At 40.2% G+C, this 25411-nt stretch overlaps 1 protein-coding gene across 1 annotated transcript in view; it reads left to right on the top strand.

The window, feature by feature from the left end:
* The window catches only part of LOC124799128, a 739238-nt gene extending 715975 nt beyond the window's left edge, over nt 1-23263 (top strand). Inside the window, exons 14-15 of the mRNA XM_047262665.1 lie at nt 5823-5925; nt 19895-23263. Of these exons, the coding sequence (XP_047118621.1) occupies nt 5823-5925; nt 19895-20065 (274 nt within the window). The 3' untranslated portion in view covers nt 20066-23263. The remainder of the gene's footprint in view (nt 1-5822; nt 5926-19894) is intronic.
* The last annotated feature ends 2148 nt before the right edge of the window (nt 23264-25411 follow it).

The following is a 25411-nucleotide window of genomic DNA, read 5'->3' as shown; positions in this document are numbered from 1 at the left end:
GTGAACGAGGCGTCAGAGCTCATCGCCCACTCCCCGGAATATTAGGGACTTAGGTAACTTGCGTATGCATATATGGTTCCAACTGCATCCAACGACCTACGAATACATCACTGCTTCCATGCAACGACGCTTAGCCACTTTTATCCTTGCCAAAGGTGGACATAGCGGTTATTGCGTTGTTTTGTTGGTTTTTTTTTTTTGGGGGGGGGGGGGGGGGGAAGGAGACCAGACAGCGAGGTCATCGGTCTCATCGGATTAGGAAAGGACGGGGAAGGAAGTCGGCCATGCCCTTTCAAAGGAACCATCCCGGCATTTGCCTGGAGTGATTTAGGGAAATCACGGAAAACCTAAATCAGGATGGCCGGACGCGGGATTGAACCGTCGTCCTCCCGAATGCGAGTCCAGTGTCTAACCACTGCGCCACCTCGCTCGGTATTGCGTAGGCAGTCATAATTCTCTAGCTGATCAGTGTACCGCTCACTCACCTGTAAGCGAGGCAAAGTTGCTGTCGACCTGGGTACACGGAACGAAATTCGCGAAGACTTTATGCCCTGCTGTCGATATGTCCATTGTTTACTATCCTTGCCATCTGCGCGGTGGAATTACGCTGTTGCGTCAGACATTCATCCTTCTGCCACCAAAGATTATAATTTTGCGTTTTCCGTCGATACCTATATGAATATCAGTTTGTGACCGATTTGCAAACTCCTCTGTGGTGCGTTAGTTTTTATTTCCCTTTGTGGCCAGTTGGGTGGAGCATTCTATGTTGGTATAATGTACTGTTTTGTTACGTTTTTTATCTCGCTTGCAGTGTATGTATTGTAAGTTTACAAATACTTGACGAACGTCATATTTCAGGAAGCTGAGACCTACTGACGTGGTAAATCTTTATTACTTAAAGATTTCGATCATCTGAACATTTGCTTACAACGATGTCCTTACTGTGGCATGAAATATATGGAGGGACTGCTGTCAATAATAAATTGGAAAAGGCATTCAACAGTAAAATGCACTGCAGCAGTTAACTGACTTTTCTACAATGTCAGAATCAGTTCCCATCCGTCCGTGTCGAGTGCAGCTTGTGTTCTTCATTTCTACTGGTAAAGACTGGTAAAGGTTAGAGCTTCTTTATATTAAAGGGTTTCATGAATGAGGCTCCAATAAGATGGAGCCTGTGGCCGCTGATGCTCTACACACTTCCGTTAATTTTATTACTTTTTATATCTGTTTATAAAAATAAATGATGATGTACAAGCCCTACTTCATGTTTTATTGTTATCTACCTGTTAAACTAAGTTAGAGAACAATGAAATTTTTCACTTCCCTGTGCTTAATAAATCGGGATGACCGCCTAGGCATCATAAACATTACTCCAAGGAGCAATACGAAAGAAGGAAACCAAAGCAACCAAAGGGTAACTAACACACACGTAGCGGTCTCACAACCATGACCGTGTGGCAAGCCTGGGCGGGAATGCCCTGACTCGCAGCTAGCTTTCATGATGTCCAAATCCGGTGTATGCGTGTATCGGTCATTCGAATCGCGGCAATCTCATTAAACGGTTTAATAAACATAGATACCCTTAATCCTGGGCATTAAAGTTAGAGTAGCTCTATACTCTTCTGATGAACCACAGAACTATAGCACAGCATTGAGCTGCCACTTTTCAGGGATAATTTTCCGCGAGACTGCACTCATTAAGTTAGCATAAATTACTCGACAAAGTAACAGAATGATATAGGCGAATGACAGACACAGCATCATAATAATGTATCGTTCCCAACACGTAAACCTGTAAAAATACCAGTTGACAGTATTAAAATATTAAAGAGGAAAGAGTGGAATTGTCGTCTGACTTTCTTCCTGTCTTTGTCGAACTGAAATTTAAGAGAATGAACACGAGATGTGTTGCACTGTTACTGACAAAGCATTATGATTAGTCATGTTCTACAAATATTGCATTCATAATACGATTCTTCAGTAAGATTCTTATTAAAAATATTTTTCGCTACTGAATGTAGTGTATAATTTACTTTCTGTGTGCGTTCCTCCCTTTAACGTGTTTTGAAGTCGACAAGGTTTTTTCTTCCTAGCTAACAGAGGTGCAGTAGTATAAGTTCTATTTCACCCTCGTTATTCGCGTGTGTATGTCTCCTTTTAGGAACCCTTTTCTGCTTTAGTACGTAACAGTAGTTGTTAAAATTTCGAAAAAAAAGTCCGAATTTTGTGTTGGTGATGAAACCGTTCGCGTATTCACCTTCTCATTTAGATAGAGAGAGTAAATGATAAAGATTTGTACCACGCTCACCTTATACCGAGATTTACAGCATTCCACTGAACAAAGGGGTTGCAATATATAAAAATGTTACTGTAATTCATCGTTTTATATGGTGTACGGAAGTGTAATCCTTATGACATAATGTCTGAAATGATAGTGGTTATTGTAATATGATATTGATTGATGTTTGATTTTGACACTGTATTGATTCTGTAAATGTTAGCAGATAAAGTTTACTGCAATGTATTCACCTATTTTGACAATCACCTGAAATGTTCCACACCCATGAGAATCATCTCATTTTTGCGCCTATGGAACAGAAACTGAATTTAATCTAATCTAATCTAGAGGAAAACTAGTACTAGTGATGAAAATTTAGTTTTGAGTGTTTCACATTTAGGCAGATAGCGTACCTATAGGAACCATTATTTACTGATAATCGCGATCGTAATATTTACCAAAGGTCATGTAATACTTTTACAGCTTATGATTATCGTCATAATCGTTTTTATATATGAGCGGTTTTGGAAGAGTTCCCATACTCCGCTAGTCAAACCGTTCAGTGTCAACAATAACGTTTTTCTCACTATTTCCTCTTTTGACATCAATATAGAGCACATTTTACGGTACGGTAGCCTATTCTTTGACATCGTAAGAGCATTCTGTTACAACTGTAATTGATACATTTGGACTTTATGCACCATTTCTTTGTGTCAATATTGTTTTATGGCCTATCTCTAAATTATATTCTTTAAACTACTCCAGGAAGAAAATAGTGTATGGGCTGTTTATTCTTGATTTATGATTTTGACGCGGAGATTAGCTCTCACTTCAGTGCACAGAGACGATTTCTAATCGGCGGAAGGCCTCAGACACGGCCAACCGATTTAGCAGTTCACCTGTGTATAGGGTCTACGTAAAATAAATGGCTCTAAGATATTTTGGCTCTATACCCAGCCCTTTTTGAGGAAACCACCGCTGAAGTTGATGACGCGCAATCAACTCGAATATGACGTCATCCTTAGATAATCGAAAATTAAGCATTTTTATCGTACGTACATGGGATCCTAAATCTCATGTTTTCCTAAAAATTGAGGAAAGAAACTGTTTCGAGTGCCGCTAATGTACCAATACGGTAAACCATGTTGAACGGAAACGCCGCTGGTCGGCGACGGAGGGTTATGGCTGGGTAACGGAGAACCTGTGTTCCATTTGCAAATGTATTCTGCAGTATTTTGTTCTTTTCCGTATGAAAATTGGCGAGAATAAGAGGCTTAAGAAGGTAAGTAACTCGATAAGAAATGATAAAAAGGTAGGCAAATAAATTTCTGAAACAACTTGTGTCAGTAAAGAATTAAAATTTTAATCCTAGTGAGTCTATACTGCCTTTTTCACTCTGTCTGTTACACGACCTCACTTTCCTTCGAACAACTATACAGATGGTACTTGTCATAAAACAATTCGAAGCAAATACACTGGCAACATCGAGAACATCTAATGAATGCAGTCTTAGTCCAACTGCGTAATATCTACCGAAGATTCGGAGGAAAACAGTTTAGTTTTAAATGTGAGTGTATGCTTTCCCGGCGTATACAGCTGGCGAAGAGTTCTCGGGCTTCCAGCCGGGTGGCGGTGTCTTCAAACAGCGACGTTTCGACGAGTGACATACTCATCATCTTCTGGCGAAGATGATGAGTATGTCACTCGTCGAAACGTCGCTGTTTGAAGACACCGCCACCCGGCCGGAAGCCCGAGAACTCTTCGCCAGTTTAGTTTTACATTTAAAAATAAATGGTTTTTCCGCAATTAATTTTGATGCCTGTCACACATATGATAATATCACCAGAAAATAAGGTACTCAAGCCTGCCGCTGTGGCCGAGAGGTTCTAGGCGCTTCAGTCCGGAACCGCGCTGCTGCTACGGTCGCAGGTTCGAATCCTGCCTCGGGCATGGATGTATGTGATCTCCTTAGGTTTGTTAGATTTAAAAAGTTCTAAGTCTGGGGGACTGATGACCTCAAATGTTAAGTCCCATTGTCATAAGAGCCATTTGAACCATTTTTATGGTACTGAAACTTGTTCATGAATTATGCTATGAATCGTTATTGCGTCCGTGGTGTTGTGCAATTCCCACTGGATTCTTAGAGGCACATTGTAATTTTAATTTTTCACTAATCCATGTCGATCGAGAAGTTTATTTGCTTATCTTGTCATTATTCTTTATTGCTTTCCTACCACATTAATCCTACGAAATTCGAGGCAAAATAAATACAAATAAAAAATACTGCATGATGCATGTGGAAGCGAACACAGATTCTCTGCTCCCCAGTCAGAGTTCTTCGTTTTTACGCCAGCGGCACTTTCGTTGAACGGCGTTTATCTTATCGTTACCTAAGCAGCAATCGTAACAGTTTATTTTCTCAAAACGTATTGGAATGTGTGTTTCAGGACCCCATATATGACTAAAAAATGTTTAGTTTTCAGTTATCTATCAATCCCGTCAATTTTGATCTGATTGCGCGTCATGAACTTTAGAAGTGGTTTTCCCAAGAAAACGGGTGGGTGTCTAGCCAAAACGTTTTATGAGTATTTCATTTTACGTTTTACACAAGCAACCTACCAGATATGAGCCGAATCGTTGGCCGTGTTTGAGGCTTTCCTCTTGTAAGTATTGCTTTAGAGCCTCATTTCTGCAGCTAGATTTTACTTTTCCATATTTGCTCTTTAAAATAAATTACATTAAATTTATTGTATCTCGTTAATGGTCTCTGCGACGGTATGATTTGTAAATGTATGTGTTACCCACATATATAAAATCTATAACTTGTTCAGCTGTTTCATTGTTTCCCGTGTTTCAAATCCTAAACAATTTCAGCTGGCTACGAATATTGTATACAGATCTTTGTAAATTAGTTTCGCTTACTGGCATTAGTGTCCAGTCGTCTGCAGATAGCAACTTTCAAGCATTATTTTTAGATAGATTTTTACAAGAAGTGGAACAGTTGTTTTAGATCCCTGGATTATGTAGTTCACATAAATAAATGATAATAATGGTGATGGATCCTGATAGCCATGATTAATGTTTATAACTGTCGTTAATTTTCAAACTTTTAATTTAAGTGTGTAATTAGAAACATGTTTTGTTGCATAAAGAAACTAAAACTTGATATTTTCTCGTATTTGAGACATTATGTGTCTTTTGACTGCTTTCTTTTCTATATCAACTTTCTAATTATATGTGCCTTTGATTCCATTCTTTTCTGTATTAACTTTTTGAATTACGAGCATGGTGTAAATATGACAAGTGTACTTGGCTGCCCATTCCTGAAGCTGTGTTGTTCCTCTCCATTGTTTCCTGAAACAAATTTTTTGCTGTAACTGTCGTTCATAATTTTAAATACTCTTATAATTAACAGTTTTGTTTACGCATTTTCAGCTTTCCTGTTGGTACAAGCACTTCCTTGAAAAATTTGTGACTAAAGTCGATTTTTAGATTATGTGTATTTTAATGAAGCTTAATTGGACACAAATGTTTTCTGTTGCAGTTTTGCCCTTGACCTATATACGAACAATCTACAGGACGTAAATCTCAACTTCACTAATCCATTCAGGAGGACAACAATGATCGGATACAATCACAGAAACAAGGTTCGTCAACCATTGCTTTCACTCATACAACTAGTGGTGATCTCGAAAGGGGAAATACAAATAATCGAACTCTTTTTCCTGGAGACTTGTGTGTGATATTTCTGTTTACATGTCAGTGGTAGCCAAGAACTGACGTTGTAGCAGTGTCACGTTCTGAATATCACCAGGAATGTACTAAGCGCTGCTTTACGCGCACACATTGTTGAGAAATAATTATGTAAACTCCTTATCGCACAGGAACGTCAGACTGAACTTAATATAGATTCGTCATCGTTACGTACATCGCACATTTGTAATTTTAATTTACCTGAAGACACTGTGATCGCTGAATTATTGCCACTTTTCTTGCTGTTCCTTACTGTGGATCCTTTAAGACAATATTCCAATATCAGAAGCAACCTTAAGGCCAACCTTGCGCTATCCAGCGTGTATGACATTATACAAAGATTCAAAAAGGCAGTGTTTTTAGGATAATGTTTCTCAGACAAAAAGAAAAGAAAAGTGTAACTATGCACGTGTCTCAGTACCACACTACTGTGAGACAGTAGTCATTGATATGTGCGAAACACGCTTCGGGTAAATTTTTACATGCTTTGGAATTTGAATTACTTGTCTAAACGCACTCCGTCTATTTCTATACAGGTTTCGAATCTGAAATACATTGACTCGCTCTTCCACATGTACCAGGAGTCCAGTGAAATGCGGGAGTGATCCGATATTGCAAATTACTGACACAGTCGTTTCCTAATATTAAGTATACCTCATTTCTCTTATTTGCGTATGACTCTGATGCTGTGAAATAATGCACTTGAAGAAAAGGGTGTTACTTTTATGAAACTTACCGATCTCTTCCGTGAATCCGGTTTGCTCATTGTTTTACACTAACAGTACTCAAGAATCAGTTGGACACCTACGTCTACATACATATACCCCAACAAATTGTACACTGGATTCAAATTATAATGCAATCTATTGAATTTAATTCGCTTGATATGCGAGGTAGAAATCACTCTTTATATGGTATGGACGGTACACTCCCTAATTTCTCTTATCCTCGTAGTTCTAGATAAATATTGAAAGGTGGCAACAAATTTGTGGCACAGTTTCTAAAACTTCGGAAGTGCTTATGAATAATTCTGTTCAAGTGCATCATATTAAAAGGGCATCTGCACTTCAATCAAAACTGACTATAATAGATAGAATACGCTTAAAATATTTTAGGCATATCAGCGTAGTTGTAGAAGTCAGAGGAGGGCTGTCCATATCGAGCATATGTTGTAACAGTTGCAGTATTACATCTACTTGACAACCAAAGAAAATGTGATTGACATCTGTTCTTTACTGCAGTAGCAAAATGGAAGTACTACCAAGCCAGTGTGATAGCGTTTGCTTCAGCGAACATAATACGGACTATAATGTTCTCGAATCTTCTGCACTATTGTTTCTCACATCTGAACATAGTCATCTGTTACCTGGTTAATTTTGTCATAATCTCGGCCTTTGTATTATGATGACTGTTGCAATTCTACATTCTACTTCTCTAGTATTAATAGTTTGAGAAGCTTTAAGAGGACTGCAAATGGGATTTTTCTCTCTCTCAAAAGTAACGGCTTTTGGCACCTCATCTGGTGTTGTGCATATCAGGTTAATTGTGTCGTAGGCCGTCGAATGACAGCGTCGTTCACTGTAGCGCTATCTCAGTAGCTGTTGCGTTATTCTGGTATCGAAGAGGATAACAATCTGGATATCCTGATGTTTCTCGGTGCATAGCAACGCTCCTCGTAGAGCCATAACTCAGCTGTCATTATGCTTCGTTGTTCGAAGCATCGGTGTAGATAAGCCTTGTGTTTCTATGTTTGCAGAGATTTTTAAATGTCTACAGGCAAAGGCTAGGGCCAACGGAATTTGAGTTTCTAACATACCGATCTGATAATCTGAATCATAATAGCGTATTTAAGCTGCCTGGCAGTAACTTTTATGGCTGTACATAATTATGCATGCACAGTATATCCAACGCTGTAGTCCGTTGCCTGTAATCCCCACGTTCCCTAGTGATGAATGGACACGCTAGGCCACAAGCTCCCGGTCGACCAGATGCATGCTTTCCTATAAATAACTGAAGCGTTGAGGAAAGACACACTTCAGTATCAGTCAAGCAAAGCTGTGGTAAAACTTTTCGTTTTTTTTTTTTTTTTTTTTTTTTTTTTTTTTTTTTTTTTTTTTTTAGGTAAGAAACAACATACGTAAATGTTGGCTGCAGTGTTCACAGTGTATTGTCGTTCGTAAGCTAACGCCAGTTGTTGACGTCTTCTAAGAGCAATGTGTATCCACCTAACATATACGTTTGCTTCGTCCTCATAAGCAAGGTTTACAATATTTACGTGCACCCTAGTTCTTGTGCATGACGGGTGAATGTCTCCAGAATTAAGCTTTGGGACCGTTTAATTCAGACCTGGCAAAGAGTGGCTCGCGACACATTCCCCTCCAGCAAATACTTCCCCCTCCAACGCGAACCACGCGGTGTCGTGACGATCCAGCCACAGCCACACCGGCCAATTTCAGGAATAACTGACAGTCGGTGTTGGTCATGAGACCTGCCTAGTCCCTAAAAGTAAACGTCTTAAGACATAGACTACCAAAACTTTGATTTTTGTTTATTTGTCCCCGATTCTAGTACTCACATTAACGAGATATTTAAATATTTACGATAGTCTTAATTTTCGTCACATCTTTCATTGCGGACAACAATGCCACTTTTCTCCCATAGTGCTTCCTAATGTATGACGCAATACAAAGTTAATTAATTTATTCTGTTTTTCCTTAACTTACCAAGTAAGATACGATACTGCGTGAAGAGTTTCACACAGCACTGAAAGATCTGAGTCGAAACAAGGCCCCGGCAGTAGACAACATTCCATTAGAACTACTGACAGCCTTGGGAGAGCCAGTCCTGGCAAAACTCTACCCTCTGGTGAGCAAGATGTATGAGACAGGCGAAATACCCTCAGACTTCAAGAAGAATATAATAACTCCAATCCCAAAGAAAGCAGGTGTTGACAGATGTGAAAATTACCGTAATATCAGTTTAATAAGCCACGGCTGCAAAATACTAACACGAATTCTTTACAGGCGAATGGAAAAACTAATAGAGGCCGACCTCGGGGAAGATCAGTTTGGATTCCGTAGAAATATTGGAACACGTGTGGCAATACTGACCCTACGACTTACCTTAGTAACTAGATTAAGGAAGACAAACCTACGTTCCTAGCATTTGTAGACTTAGAGAAAGCTTTTGACAATGTTGACTGGAATACTTTCTTTCAAATTGTGAAGGTGGCAGGGGTAAAATACAGGGAGCGAATAGCTATTTACAATTTGTACAGAAACCAGATGGCAGTTATAAGAGTCGAGGGACATGAAAGGGAAGCAGTGGTTGGGAAGGGAGTGAGACAGGGTTGTAGCCTCTCCCCGATGTTGTTCAATCTGTATATTGAGCAAGCAGTAAAGGAAACGAAAGAAAAATTCGGAGTAGGTATTAAAATCCATGGAGAAGAAATAAAAACTTTAAGGTTCGCCGATGACATTGTAATTCTGTCAGAGACAGTAAAGGACTTGGAAGAACAGTTGAACGGAATGGATAGTGTCTTGAAAGGAGGATATAAGATGAACATCAACAAAAGCAAAACGAGGATAATGGAATGTAGTCGAATTAAATCGGGTGATGCTGAGGGAATTACTTTAGGAAATGAGACACTTAAAGTAGTAAATGAGTTTTGCTATTTGGGGAGCAAAATAACTGATGATGGTCGAAGTAGAGAGGATATAAAATGTAGACTGGCAATGGCAAGGAAAGCGTTTCTGAAGAAGAGAAATTTGTTGACATCGAGTGTAGGTTTAAGTGTCAGGAAGTCGTTTCTGAAAGTATTTGTATGGAGTGTAGCCATGTATGGAAGTGAAACATGGACGATAAACAGTTTGGACAAGAAGAGAATAAAAGCTTTCGAAATGTGGTGCTACAGAAGAATGCTGAAGATTAGATGGGTAGATCACATAACTAATGATGAAGTATGAATAGGATTGGGGAGAAGAGAAGTTTGTGACACAACTTGACTAGAAGAAGTGACCGGTTGGTAGAACATGTTCTGAGGCATCAAGGGATCACCAATTTGGTATTGTTGGGCAGCGTGGAGGGTAAAAATCGTAGAGGGAGACCAAGAGATGAATACACTAAGCAGATTCAGAAGGATGTAGGTTGCAGTAGGTACTGGGAGATGAAGAAGCTTGCACAGGATAGAGTAGCATGGAGAGCTGCATCAAACCAGTCTCAGGACTGAAGACCACAACAACAACAACAACCAACTAAGCCATTTTCGCTTCCGACCGTAGCCGATGTACCATCCGCGCAAATTGCAGAGTACGTTTGAAATCACCAATTTTGTTAGCACTGCCCTAAAAACACCCAAATACGTTGTTCTGAGTAACTGAAATAAAGTGAGTAACTGTTCATGTACTAGTACAGAAAAGTCGACCATTATTCGACGAATAAAAATTAGTGGTTGACTAAGATCTGTGCGATCAGTACTCTCGTCCTCACACAAAGAATAATACCGACAATTTACCAGTACTAGTTCATTCCTTTTTTCCGACATGTCCCATATGAAGAACACGACTTTGTTAGGTGGCAAAGCCAGCGTTTTAAAATGCTTAGCAGCATCACAGTAACAAACTGCTTTTGCTGTTTCTATTCCATATTCTAAATCTTTTTTGAGCTATTACTAATTTTCAACGTACCACACATGAGGCAGTTAAACTCTTTTCCTTAATAAAAGAAAATATGGTCTAAAGTAGCGTGTACTGTAGACGATCATTATTTAAATCGTGCTGTCAGCTAATTATCTTGACTTGTCATCTGGAAGTACCTGTAAAGCCAACGTGGAAAAGTATCACGTCGCTATACATCACCATATATGAGTGAGTGACACATTACACAGTTCACATTAACATATCACTTGCAAAATTACTAGTTACATGTGTGATACTATGTATTATATGTCATAATTGACAAATTATTTTTCACTACACGTACAAATTAGACATTATATTCCATTATTACATTGTGAATGAATCCACTGTAACGTGACTACTTTGAACATCATATGCTCTAAGTACTACAGCTTGACAAGGAGAAGCAGGTAGTATTTTGTTGTCAAAGATATATATACATCCGAACACTGTAAGATAATCTATAGCCAATGTGAGAGGCATTGCTGGTGTGCCAGACTTAGTTCATGTGTTGTATATAAGTCGGTCAGCGACCATTCACTTTTTAAGGTCGTACAAACAGACATAATAAACTACTGTACACAGTACATTCACAATAATATATGAAATAAGTAAAAATTTCGCAAAGTATTGAAAAATGAACAAACCATTAATTACTGGTGAGCCAGACTTAACGAATGTCTTATATCATAGATCATCGATGTCTGGATGCTATAAATAGACACACTGAAGCTAAACTATTGACATTTCCTACAAAAGAGTGCTCCATAGAAATACAATTTCAATATAATTATATTATTGCTGACAAGCAGGCAGAATCCTCACTTTGTCTTCGCTAAAATGGGTAAGTTGTGATGATAGGTAATAAACATGCACGAGATTCAGAGTACAAACGACACTATTTTCTGGGTACACCTTACTGGACGCACAATACTGCCAAAACGATACTCTAAAGATTGTTCATTTTTCAATATTTTGTTAAATTTGTATTTACCTTAGATATTCTTGTTAACTTACTGACTAAAATATTTGATTAGGTCTGTTTGTACGACCGTAAGCAGTCTTTGATCGCTGGTTGTCTGATATACAACACATCAACCAAGTCTAACACACCAACAATATATGTAACGTTCCTCTGATATTTGCTAACGATATCGCTACAGTGTTTGAGTGTATGTGTATCTTTGACAACAATATATTAGCTGCTCTTAATCGTCAAGCTGTAGTTCTTAGAGCGAAGTTCGAAAATGATGTTTACAGCTGTCATATCAGTGTGGATTCATTCACAGTATACTGATGGAATATAACACCTCAATGTAAGGATGAAATATAAAGTCTACTTTTTACGTGTGTTGAAAATAATTTGACAATTATGACATTTCATACACAACAGTACACATGCAAATAGGTGTTTCACATGGTAAAGTGGTATGTTTATGTGAGGTGTGTAATGTGTTACTTATACATGGTGATATATTAAGAAGTATCCAGACAATGTGACACTTTTCCACCTTGGCTCTACAGTTGCTTGAAATAAAAAAGTCGGGGATATTAGGTAATAGACCGATTTAAATAAAGATCGTCTACATTACAATCAACTGCAGACCATTATTTCCTCTATTAAGCATTTGGAGGCTATCGATCCCCGCAAAGACAAAATCTTTCTTTAAGACTTGATCGTTCACGCCTCTCTTATGTCTCTTTCTTTAATTGTATAGTTCGTCATGTCAGTAACGTCCGTGTGATATTTTGCGGAGCGAAGAGAAATGTCGAACAAGAATATTAACGTTGCTTTGACTTGAGCATTTTTTACTTGTGCTTTCTAAACACTGGAGTATTTCATTGGAATTGTGTAAAAAGAATTACTCAATCTTCCATTCCTCACTGAAAGCATGCTCTTCAGTATTCTTTTGTTTCGACTTTGTTGAGAACTGAAACACAAGAACAGTCACAGTAATAACCATTGAAACGTCCCCTTTGAACAATTATACACGACTGTGCTTAAACTGACATACAATATTTTTAGCGCAACGCAGTCTGACTTTCAGAAATCCCTACAAAAGAATGGCCCTTACTAACATTAACCTGTACCTTTCACAAATCACTTACCTCACAAAAATCTTCGTTACTCAAGCTACTGCAATACAGCGAGCGCCACTAGTGCCAGCTAAATAAAAGATTCAAACTAAGGAAGGCACTAACTACTGATAGGCATAGTTAGCAAATGAAAGATTTTAATAGAGAACAAACACTGTATTTACCTTAATAGTCATATTATATATAGCAGTTCATGACAGTCTCACAAATTTCAAAACTCCGCCATCTCTCTCCCCACATGCATCACCGCTGGCGGCTCACCTCCAACTGCGCAACGCTACGCGCTGTTCACATCCAGCCGCCGCTGCCCAACACTACAATGGCAGACAACAATGCAAACCAGCCACAGACTGCACACAGCACAGCCAGTGATTTTCATACAGAGGTGGCGTTACCAATAAAAAAACCTAAACAGCCTACTTACACCATATAAAACCCAAAATAATAGATACAGCAATAGTCAAGTTGACAATCTGAACGACAGAGCAATATTTATGAGAGTAAATCTGAACAAAACACCAAGAGCTAGCAGACTAACAAAACAGCGATACTCCTACGAAGTTAAGCCAGTTAACATGCGAAAGCCTGTGCTTTTAGGGATCAGCCTAAGAGAGTCTGCTCCACACGATTGCTAGTAAACAAGCGAATTGTGGGCTACAGCGAAGCTTGACGTCACTACGCGAGTAGCGTTGGAGGAAATGGCTTCCGTGCAAAGCTTTGCCTGGCCTGGTCTAGTTACAACTGAAGGAAATATAATTTGTATGCCAAACGCGTTTCGCCTTCATTTTCTGCATGGCATCTTCAGTAACCTAGAATATGTATACATATTTTTTTCTACTATTTAGTTTACGCTTAGGATGTTGCATATATAGGTTAGAAACAGTTGTGTCACTTTTTGATTTTCTATGATCTAATAAAAATTTAAATTATACTTACAGATTTAAGTTGATGTTGATTTATATGTTGCGGTTTTGTTTCTTCGTTAGTGCTACTCTTATTCTTATAGTTGCCATTTGAAATTTTGTTTTCAGGCTTAGGAACTCAACACTTGTTACAATGCTATGTTTTAGGTGGTGTTGACAACTGTCGGATGTTATTGCCAACTAATGAATGTGTTTTTGTGATATCTGTGACCCGGTTGCGTGTGCATCTGTTTTTGTGTGAGTGTGTGTGTGTGTGTGTGTGTGTGTGTGTGTGTGTGTGTGCGATGTGGTATTTATATCCTTTGGTGTGATACAAGTGACGGTATACACAGTTTCTTACTTTTTGTATGGTAATGGTGTGAGTATGTATGCTCGCACTGGTGTGTGTGTGTGTGTGTGTGTGTGTGTGTGTGTGTGTGTGTGTGTGTTTGCGTCAAAGAGAGAGAGAGAGAGAGAGAGAGAGAGAGAGATTATGAATTTGTTTTAATGTGGTAGCATGATTTTTACCTTATCATTCCTTTTATTAAGTTTGGTAGAGAGTGTATATTGACGTTTGTTTGCTCATTTATCACATTACTTCTCAGCAATGGCTTTCTAGATGTGCTAGTTTTACTGCATTTGTATCAGATATTTTTCATGGTTGCTTATTCGGATTGTTCTCATATCGTTGCATGTTTGTAGGATGGTGGTTGTTTTATTCTAAGGGCTCTGCAAATATGAAGTGTTTTTTTTTATACCTACAATACCTGATGTGTTCTTCGTACCATGTTTTAAAACATATTCAAAAGTTGACAGTAACATTAGACTGCCGATAACACCAACGAAAAAACATAACATCAAAACAAGTGTTCAGTTTCTAGTGCGGTGAAGTCTGAAAACAAATTTTCAAACGGCAATTATAATGAGAAGAATAGCGCTAGCAAAGGAAGAAAAAGACAAAATGCAGATCAACATTCACAAAACTTTAAGTAGAAATTTAATTATTGCTATGTCATAGAAAAGCAGAAACTGCCACAACTGATTATATACAACGTCCTAAATGTAAACTAAATTGTATAAACAAAAATATTTACATATTCTAGGACACTAAAGATGCTGTGCAAAGAATAAAGGCGAAACGCATATGGCACAAAAATTATGTTTCGTTCGGCTGTAACTAGATGGTGCCAAAGTAAAAATTATCACAATAACCTAAACTTATACAACTATTCATTGGCATATTCCAGGCGAAGCCTATGTAGCCGATATTTTGTTGTAATTTCTTGTTGGGAAGTAATTTTACCTTCCATGAAACAGTCCATTAATTACTTTGCTAATTTCAACAATCCCAAAAATCACTGTCAGAGAGAACGCACACTAGGAAGCAATTTGACTATATGCTTATATGTAGTTTATTCTTGTAATATACACGAAGAAGCCAAAGAAACTGGTACACCTGCCTAATATCGTGTTGGGCCCTCGAGAGCAGGCAGAAGTGTCGCAACACGATGTGTCAGGTCTGAAGTAGTGCTTCAGCGAATTGACACGATGAATCTCGGTGGGCTGTCCTTAAATCCGTGAGAGTACGAGGGGTGGAGATCTCTTCTGAACAGCACGTTGCAAGGTATAAGCTCAATAACGTTCATGTCTGTGGAGTTTGGTGCCCAGTGGAAGTGTTTAAACCCAGAAGAGTGTTCCTGGAGCCACTCTGTTGCACGTCTGGTCGTGTGGGGTGTGTCAGCGCCCTGCTGGAATTGCCCAAGTTTGTCGGAAAGCACAATGGACGTGGATGAATGCAAGTGATCAGACAGGATGTTTACGTACGTGTCACCCGTCAGAGTGGTATTTACACGTATCAGAGGTCGCATTTCACTCCAACTGCATACACCCCACACCATTACATAGCCTCCACTAGCTTGAACAGTACCATGCTGCCATGCAGGGTCCATGGATTCATGAGGTTGTTTGTGTACCCGTACACATCCATTCTCTCGATACAATTTGAAATGAGACTCGTCCGACCAGATAACATGTTTCCCGTCATCAACAGTCCAATGACGGTGTTGACGGGCCCAGGATAGAAGTAAAGGGTACATGAGTGGGCCTTCAGCTCCGAAAGCCCCTATCGATGAAGTTTCGTTGAATGGTTTGCACACTGAAACGTGTTCTTGGCCCAGCACTGAAATCTGGAGCAATTTGCAGAAGGGTTGCACTTCTGTCACGTTGAACGATTGTCTTCAGTGGTCGTTGGTCCCGTTCTTGCAAAATCTTTTCCCGGCCACAGCGATGGCGGAGATTTGATATTTTACCGGATTCCTGATATTCACGGTACACTCGTGAAATGGTCGTAGGGGAAAATCCCCACTTGATCGCTAGCTCGGAGATTCTGTGTCCCATCACTCGTACGCCGACTATAACACCAATTTCAAACTCACTTGTCTTGATAACCGGCCTTTGTAGCAGCATTAACCGTTCTAAAAATTGCGCCAGAGTCTTGTTGTCTTATACAGGGCGGTCCATTGATAGTGACCGCGCCAAATGTCTCTCGAAAAAATCATCAAACAAAAAAACTACAAAGAACAAAACTCGTCTACCTTGAAGGGGGAAACCAAATCGCGCTATGGTAGGCCCGCTAGATGGCGCTGCCACAGGTCAAACGGATATCAACAGCGTTTTTTTTTAAATAGGAACCCCTATTTTTTATTACACATTCATGTAGTACGTAAAGAAATATGAATGTTTTAGTTGGACCACTTTTTTCGCTTTGTGATACATGGCGCTGTAATAGTCACAAATGTATAAGTACGTGGTATCACTCAACATTCCGCCAGTGCGGACGGTATTTGCTTCGTGATACATTAGCCGTGTTAAAATGGACCGTTTACCAATTGCGAAAAAGTTCTATATCGTGTTGTTGTATGGCTAATGTGATCAAAATGCCCAACGGGCGTGTTATATGTATGCTGCTCGGTATCCTGGACGACATCATCCAAGTGTCCCGACCATTCGCCGGATAGCTACGTTATTTAAGGAAACAGGAAGTGTTCAGTCACATGTGAAACGTCAACCACGACCTGCAACAAATGATGATGCCCATGTAGGTGTTTTAGCTACTGTCGCGGCTAATCCGCACATCAGTAGCAGACGAATTGCGCGAGAATCGGGAATCTCAAAAACTTCGGTGTTGAGAATGCTACATCAACATCGATTGCACCCGTACCATATTTCTATACACCACGAATTGCATGGCGACGACTTTAAACGTCGTGTATAGTTCTGCCACTGCGCACAAGGGAAATTACGCGTTCTATTTAGCGACGAAGCGCCATTCACCAACAGCGGTAAAGTAAACCGGCATACTATGCACTATTGAGCAACGGAAAATCCACGATGGGTGCGACAAGTGGAACATCGCCGACCTTGGCAGGTTAATGTATGAAGCGGCATTATGGGAAGAAAGATAATTGGCCCGCATTTTATCGATGGTGCAATGTATGCTGATTTCGTACGTAATGTTCTGTTCCGATGTTACTACAATCTGTTTCACTGCATGACAGAATGGCGATGTACATCCAAGGCAATGAATGTCCGGCACATAGGTCGCGTGCGGTTGAAGCGGTATTGAATAGCATATTTCATGACAGGTGGATTGGTCATCGAAGCACCATACCATGGCCCGCACGTTCATCGGATCTGACGTCCCCGTATTTCTTTCTGTGGGGAAAGTTGAAGGATGTTTGCTCTCATAATCCACCGACAACGCCTGACAACATGCGTCAGCGCTTTGTCAATGCATGTGCGAACATTACGGAAGGCGAACTACTGGCTGTTGAGAGGAATGTCGTTACACGTATTGCCAAATGCATTGAGGTTGATGGACATCATTTTGAACATTTATTGCATTAATGTGGTATTTAAAGGTAATCACGTTGTAACAGCATGCGTTCTCAGAAATGATAAGTTCACAAAGGTACATGTATCACACTGGAACAACCGAATAAAATGTTCAAACGTACCTACGTTCTGTATTTTAATTTAAAAAAAACTTACCTGTTACCAAGTGTTCGTCTACACCTGTGAGCCATATGTTTGTGACTATTACAGCGCCATATAACACAAAGCGAAAAAAGTGGTGCAACTGTTGATGTTGTTGTGGTCTTCAGACCCGAGACTGGTTTGACCCAGCTCTCCATGCTACTCTATCCTGTGCAAGCTTCTTCATCTCCCACTACCTACTGCAGTCTACATCCTTCTGAGTCTGCTTAGTGTACTCATCTCTTGGTCTCCCTCTACGATTTTTACCCTCCACGTTGCCCTCCAGTACTAAATTGATGATCCCTTGATGCGTCAGAACATGTCCTACCAACCGATCCCTTCTTCTAGTCAAGTTGTGCCACAAACTCCTCTTCTCCCCAATTCTATTCAATACCTCCTCATTAGTTATGTGATCTACCCAACTAATCTTCAGCATTATTCTGTAGCACCACATTTCGAAAGCTTCTATTCTCTTCTTGTCTAAACTAAGTATCGTCCACGTTTCACTTCCATACATGGCTACACTCCATACAAATACTTTCAGAAACGTCTTCCTGACATTTAAATCTATACTCGATGTTAACAAATTTCTCTTCTTCAGAAACGCTTTCCATGCCATTGCCAGTCTACATTTTATATCCTCTCTACTTCGACCATCATCATTTATTTTGCTCCCCAAATAGCAAAACTCCTTTACTACTTTAAGTGTCTCATTTTCTAATCTAATTCCCTCACCATCACCCGACTTAATTAGACTACATTCCATTACCCTTGTTTTGATTTTGTTGATGTTCATCTTATACCCTCCTTTCAAGACTCTGTCTATTCTGTTCAACTGCCCTTCCAAGTCCTTTGCTGTCTCTGACAGAATTACAATGTCATCGGCGAACCTCAAAGTTTTTATTTCTTCTCCATGGATTTTAATGCCTACTCCGAACTTTTCTTATGTTTCCTTTACTGCTTGCTCAATATACAGATTGAACAACATCGGGGAGAGACTACAACTCTGTCTCACTCCCTTCCCAACCACTGCTTCCCTTTCATGTCCCTCGACTCTTATAACTGCCATCTGGTTTCTGTACAAATTGTAAATAGCCTTTCGCTCCCTGTATTTTACCGCTGCCACCTTCACAATTTGAAAGAAAGTATTCCAGTCAACATTTTCAAAAGCTTGCTCTAAGGCTACAAATGCTAGAAACGTAGGTTTAGCTTTCCTTAATCTTTCTTCTAAGATAAGTCGTAGGGTCAGTATTGCCTCACGTGTTCCAATATTTCTACGGAATCCAAACTGATCTTCCCCGAGGTCGGCTTCTACCACTTTTTCCATTCGTCTGTAAAGAATTCGCGATAGTATTTTGCAGCTGTGACTTATTAAACTGATAGTTCGGCATTTTTCACATCTGTCAACACCTGCTTTCCTTGGGATTGAAATTATTATATTCTTCTTGAGGTCTGAGGGAGTGGTGCAACTAAAACATTCGTATTTCTTTACTTACTGCACGAATATGCAATAAGAAATGAGGGTTCCAATTTTTAAAAAGCGCAGTTGATATCCGTTTGATCTATGGCAGCGCCGTCTAGCGGGCCACGCATAGCGCCATCTGGCTTCCCCCTTCAAGCTAGACGAGTTTCGTTCTTTGTAGTTTTTTCGTTTGACGCTTATTTCGTGAGATATTTGGCCCGGTCACGATCAATGGACCACCCAGTATAGGCGTCGCCGACCGCAGCGCCGTATCCTGCCTGTTTACATATTTCTGTATTTGAATAGCCGGCCGGAGTGGGCGAGCGGTTCTAGGCGCCACAGTCTTGAACCGCGCGACTGCTACGGTCGCAGGTTCGAATCCTACCTTGGGCATGGATGTGTGTGATGTGCTTAGGTTGGTTAGGTTTAAGTAGTTCTAAGTTCTAGAGGACTGATGACCTCAGAAGTCCCATAGTGCTCAGAGCCATTTGAACCATGTTTTTGTATTTGAATACGCATGCCTCTCCCAGTTTCTTTGTAGCTTCGGTGTATATGGACCAGTTTCCGTGTATTCCACAACAATAGGAGGATATTTTGTTGATCCTGTATGTGGACGTGAGGCAGAATTCCGTTAACGTACGGAAGTATTATAATACCTGATTTTGTACGTCCTGCTCGCGTGTGTCGACAGGAGCTGTTCACGTGGGACAAGGGCAACCAGCTGACGTACCCGGTGCGCTACCACGAGATGGGCTACCACCTGAACGCCACGTCATCCGGAGGTGGCAGCGGGAGCGTCGAGGACCGCAGCGACTCCGACACCTCCAGCGGCCAGGTGCACACCGGCATCGAGGTTTCGTAGCCGCGCCACCCGCAGCCGCCGCTGCCGCACCACCTCCAACACCGCTGAGTGGTTACCGCGGCGCGACGCGGCTGCCCGGGCACTGGCTGGCGGTGCCCGCAGCGTGGGGGCACTGTGCGCCTCACAGGAGGCGCGTGGGGGCGGTAGCAGGGGGACCGAGGGGAGGGTACGGACACTGTGCTGTTCGTAAGATGCTGCAAACTCTAGTGGTTTGCATGCCGGTTTTCCCTCCCATTCTTAATCCACCGGAAACTTATTTCCTTTCATTGCCCTGCACCCGTCAGACAACCGCGGACTGCTTAATTGAGCATAACAGGCTATAGAACTACAGCATATTTATCGTGGGGAGACGACACTCATTTATCTATTATGTTAAGAATATTTTACTTCTAGACACAATCATGCATCTGTTTTCATATTAATGGTGTCAATAACATAAAACGATTTTTCGATATAAATATCAAAAATTAACCTCCTTATAGGCTGGCATAATGATATTTGTGGACATCCAATATCATACAGGAAAACGTGTCAGCAATTTACTTTTATTAAAACTATTATTGGTACTTCTGTCGAAGCTGCGTGGAGAAAAATCTTTTATATGCGTTGACTAGTTTTGGGCACGACGTCTATTATAAAAACATCGCTTTCTTCATAAGTATTGGCACGTAATACAACCAGCACATTTTCAGACAGCCACAACTGGAAATAGTGAGTAACATTTACGACCTCATGTACAGAGTGTTATCAATCTTCCTAGCCACGTAGCACCAGTTAACTGTTGTATTATGTATCAGTACATACGATGAAGTCAACGGTTTGATAGTGGGCGTCACGTCCGAAACTAACCACCGTAAATAAATGATTTTTCGCACCGCAGCTTCGACAGAATTATAAACAATTTTAATATTGATATGTATTCAGTATTACCCACGATGATTCGATAATGACGTTACACACATTCAGAGGTGATGGAGAAACGTAAATATATTAATCTGAAAACAGAAATCCTGGTTCAAAAACGATTGAGTCGAATGTTATAAGCGATTATCGTCCTACGATAAGGACAGAATCTGAAGATAAAGTTGAAGCTTAATATTTTCCCACAAAAATGTAATTCCATCTGTTCGAAAATCGATCTGATAGCTCTGACAATGGAATAAACGCACCATCACAATTGTGGCTAAGATTATAGGGTAAGCAACTCTCTGAGGTTGTAGTATGGACCAAAAGAAGAAAAAGAGTCTGGAATACATTGGCTCTGAAATTCATCCCTTAAGAGCTATGGGCAGTTGTTCATCTTCGCTATTGTGAAACACATCTCCTGTACTGCAAGCTCTTTGCTTTCCATATTTTAAAGGAGGTAGTATGGATCAACACAAGAAATAATGTCCAGTAAGTATCGGGTGTCAAACGCATCCCGTTGAAGCTATGGGTACTTGTTCAGTAGAAGAGATGTGGTTCAAAGTAGCGAGGATGAACAGGTTCTCATCGCCCTTAAAGTATGCATTTTAGAGGCTATGTTTACCTGCCATTTTCTTCTTCTTTTGGTCCATACTACCACCTCTGGAAGTTACCTTCCTTACAATCTTAGCAACAACTGTACCGATACATATATTCTACTGTCATAGTTGTCGGAACAATTTTCGCTTACAACTTCCGAATCGATCGTTTCCGGACTAGGGCTCCTTACCTCAAATTAACACATTTACCCTTCTTCGTCATCCCCGAAACTTCGTAACATCACCACGCAATACCAATATCCTCGTAAAGGACCTCGCATTGTCATTAAGTTAACATGATCTGCTAGATTTTATACTGGGTGTATTGTAATTAATACCGAAAACTGAGACAAGTGAAAGTGCACGAAAATAGAAGCAAAAACGTTCCACCAAACACGAATCTCCAAGCGACACGTTTGCCACATAATTGTGAATACGGACTTCACTCTAAATTACTGCCCCTGTTGGTAGAAATGTATGCGAAATGTAAACGATTTGGTTGTCCCCGAAGACTTAGGCGCAGATTTCACCCTCGGTCTACCTTAGCAAGAAATAGAATACTACTTCAGCCCATTGTGTGGTACATTTTTCTGTATACTGGTACCTGTTCAAGGAGGTGTCTCGCGTGTCGCCCTCGGACTTGGATGCAACTCTATACTCGTCTCTGCAGTGAGATACAAATTGTCTATGACACCCCCTGGATGATCTCGTAAATCTTGAAAAGGTTGTAAAATTCTCTGCTCAGTTCTTGAATCGGATCAATGAAAGAGGTCTTCACATCACTCCCAAGAAGACCCCAAAAAGAAAAATATCGAGGATTGATGTCAGATGATCTTGGATATAAAGATGTGGCCCCTGTTAGACAAGTCCATCACTGACCATATCGGGCGTCACATGTCGTCGTCTTACGTAAGCAGCAGAAAGTGTCGGTGGCCGCATACATCTGCCACGTTCCACAACCACGGACAGCTGGAGAAATTCGAGCCTAATTAGAAGAGAAATTAATCGAAAAGTTTATATTTCACAGACATTTCTACTAAGTAGGGCGATACTTCCTACTGAAGTCAGTGGCGACTCACAATCACAAATTCACAGTTGATTTGTAAACTCATGTTCATTGGTATGTTTTTGCTTTTATTAACTTACACTTTACCAACGTCATTGTAACACTGTTAATTATGAATTAACAGCTATAGCAGAAATTTGTCACTTTCTTTTGTCACACTATGTTTCTTCATATGTTGCTAACCTCTCCCATGATATCCTCTTCAGCTCTTGTTCACTGGTGTTTTTTCTATTTCTACCACTTAAATACAAGTAGCCATTTCGCGTTGTGCTGGTTCAGTGGAAGAGGAGAGACAGTAGCCTATGTACACAGCTTCGAAATGTAGCCAAATACGTGTGCCAGAGCAGACGAAAGAATCCAACTCCCTTTCTGCTCCGCTCCATACTATCGTTACAGGTGTGTGTGCCCCTCCATACCAGTACGAATCATTTGAACCGAAGTCGATACGGTATGCAAACCGTTTGCAATCAAGAGTTAAGGAAAATGACTCACTATTAATATAAAAGACTTATTTGGATGGATGTTATATTCTGATATCATTATTCTTTGTACAAAAACTGTATTATAGTACCTTAACATTTGTATGTAACCAATTGACACGACTACAATAAAATATAATTTACGATGGTATCCATTCTTATATTGCAAAATATGTTTCCTCATATGACATTCAATTAACGATAACAGAACTACTTTCTCTTGTCTCCGAGGTCTCTACACAGGACACAGTAATTTACCATGTAATTTGGCTGAAGCATCCATTACTGCTGCAGCAAACCTTGTTGGCAGTATTATTGAATTTTCTCATATAGAGAAATGAGAGGAAGCGAACTGTTTTCCTTCTAAAAGTCTTTCTAAAGCCAAGACCGCATAAATATTTCTTCAATTTTCAACCACAGGTTTCGACAGGTTTTGTTGTCTTCTTCAGGTCTTCAAAAATTTTTGTTGCAAAACGTATGATCTACCTTAGACGGCGTGTATCGCAGTGTACATTGGCGCGCACCCTGAGCTGCGTGCGGCTCATGCAGCGTGTATCTTGTAAGCGTGGTCCTGTTCCATGCTGCTATAGTGGGGATTGGATTTGATTGTTTGAGGGAAGAGACCAAACAGCGAGGTCATCGGTCTCATCGGATAGGGAAGGACGGCGAAGGAAGTCGGCCGTGCCCTTTCAAAGGAACCATCCTGGCAGTGGCCTACTATGGTGGGGTCTGCTGCTGTGCTTAAGGTAACATGTGATAGTTTATGATATTTTTCCGCCACCTTCTTCTACCTTGTTGGTGATGTAATGGCAATTTTCTTTTAACTAGGTCCAGATTTCATTTTATATGTTCTTATGAAGAACATTTAAGTTTCTACTACTTTTAGTTTATTTTAGCTACGTAGTATAAAAATATAGGAACATACTCCTTCCTCTGTTTGTTTGTAATACAAAGTTTTCTTGTTTTATAGACAATCTGTTGGTGCCCCGAAAGGGCAAAATGCGTTACTGATATATAATTTTGGAACCAAATCTATCATTATTCTGAAATACAGAAATGTGATTTTCTCTTAGGTCACACGCTTGTCATACTTGCATTAGGCTCTAATTAAAGATGAACAATTTCTCATTTAATATTTACGATTCCATGGTTCGGTGTCTATACCTCATTGACATTGTTTTGATCATACTAGATTTTGGGAGGATACTGCCTTATTGTTAATATAAGCCAAAATTTCTTCTGGCTATTTGTAATTATTTATACTTCAGTTGATTCTTTATATTTAAACAGTAAGAACAATAAGGAGCAAAAGCAGTTGTCTGTGATCCTTAATGTATTACTTACCACTCTTAGCATTAATTTACTTATTTTTCTAGAGGGTAATGGTTGTGTTTCTATCATATTAGAGGATTAACGCCACTGCTTTTATTGCTAAGTGTTGTGTAGGCACTATCTACCCATTTTTTGCAACCAACCTCGCTTTTTAATTTTCCTTCAATCCTAGGAAATCCCGATCTTGGGATATTTAAAATTAAAACTAAAAAAAAAACTCTGCCCGAACAGGCCATGAAGACCCAACGGTACCGATCGTGTGATCCACAGCCCACGGGCGTCACTGGAGGGGCATGTTGTTAGCACACCGTTCTCACGGCCGTAAGCCAGTTTACGAGACCGGAGCCGCTACTTCTCAATCAAGTAGCTACTCAGTTTCCCTCACAGAGGCTGAGTGCAGCCCACTTTCCAACAGCGCTCGGCTGACCGAATGGTCACCCATCCAAGTGCTAGCCCAGCCCGACAGCGCTTAAGTTCTGTGATCTGACGGTGTTACCACTGCGGCATGGCCGTTGGCATTTAAAATTATCTAATTGGGTGATATTCTCAGGAGGTATGACTGATTGTTCGTGATGTATGATTAGCTTTTTTTCAGAATTCTTTATATTATTAGTGACTTTTATATACATATTCTACAACGTATTGTCTCTATTTCAATCGAGGTTTTGTCTGATAAACCTTTAAAGATGCATTAGTATGACATTTACTAGATATTTTCAGCGGGAATTATTTAGAGGAACTGGATGGTCCGAAATACTGGACGTAATTCCATTATAATACACTATGTGATCAAACATATCCGGTCACCCACAAAAACATACCTTTTTCATGTTTGGTGCATTGTGCTGCCACCTATTGCCAGTCACTCCACATCAGCGACCTCAGTAGTCATTAGACATAGTGAGAGAGCAGAATGGGGCGCTCCGCAGAACTCATGGGCCTCCAACTTGGTCAGGTGATTGGGTGT

Source organism: Schistocerca piceifrons, chromosome 5 (genome assembly GCF_021461385.2).
Source record: "Schistocerca piceifrons isolate TAMUIC-IGC-003096 chromosome 5, iqSchPice1.1, whole genome shotgun sequence".
Taxonomy (NCBI): Eukaryota; Metazoa; Arthropoda; class Insecta; order Orthoptera; family Acrididae; genus Schistocerca; species Schistocerca piceifrons.
This window is presented reverse-complemented; position numbering and strand designations above follow the sequence as displayed.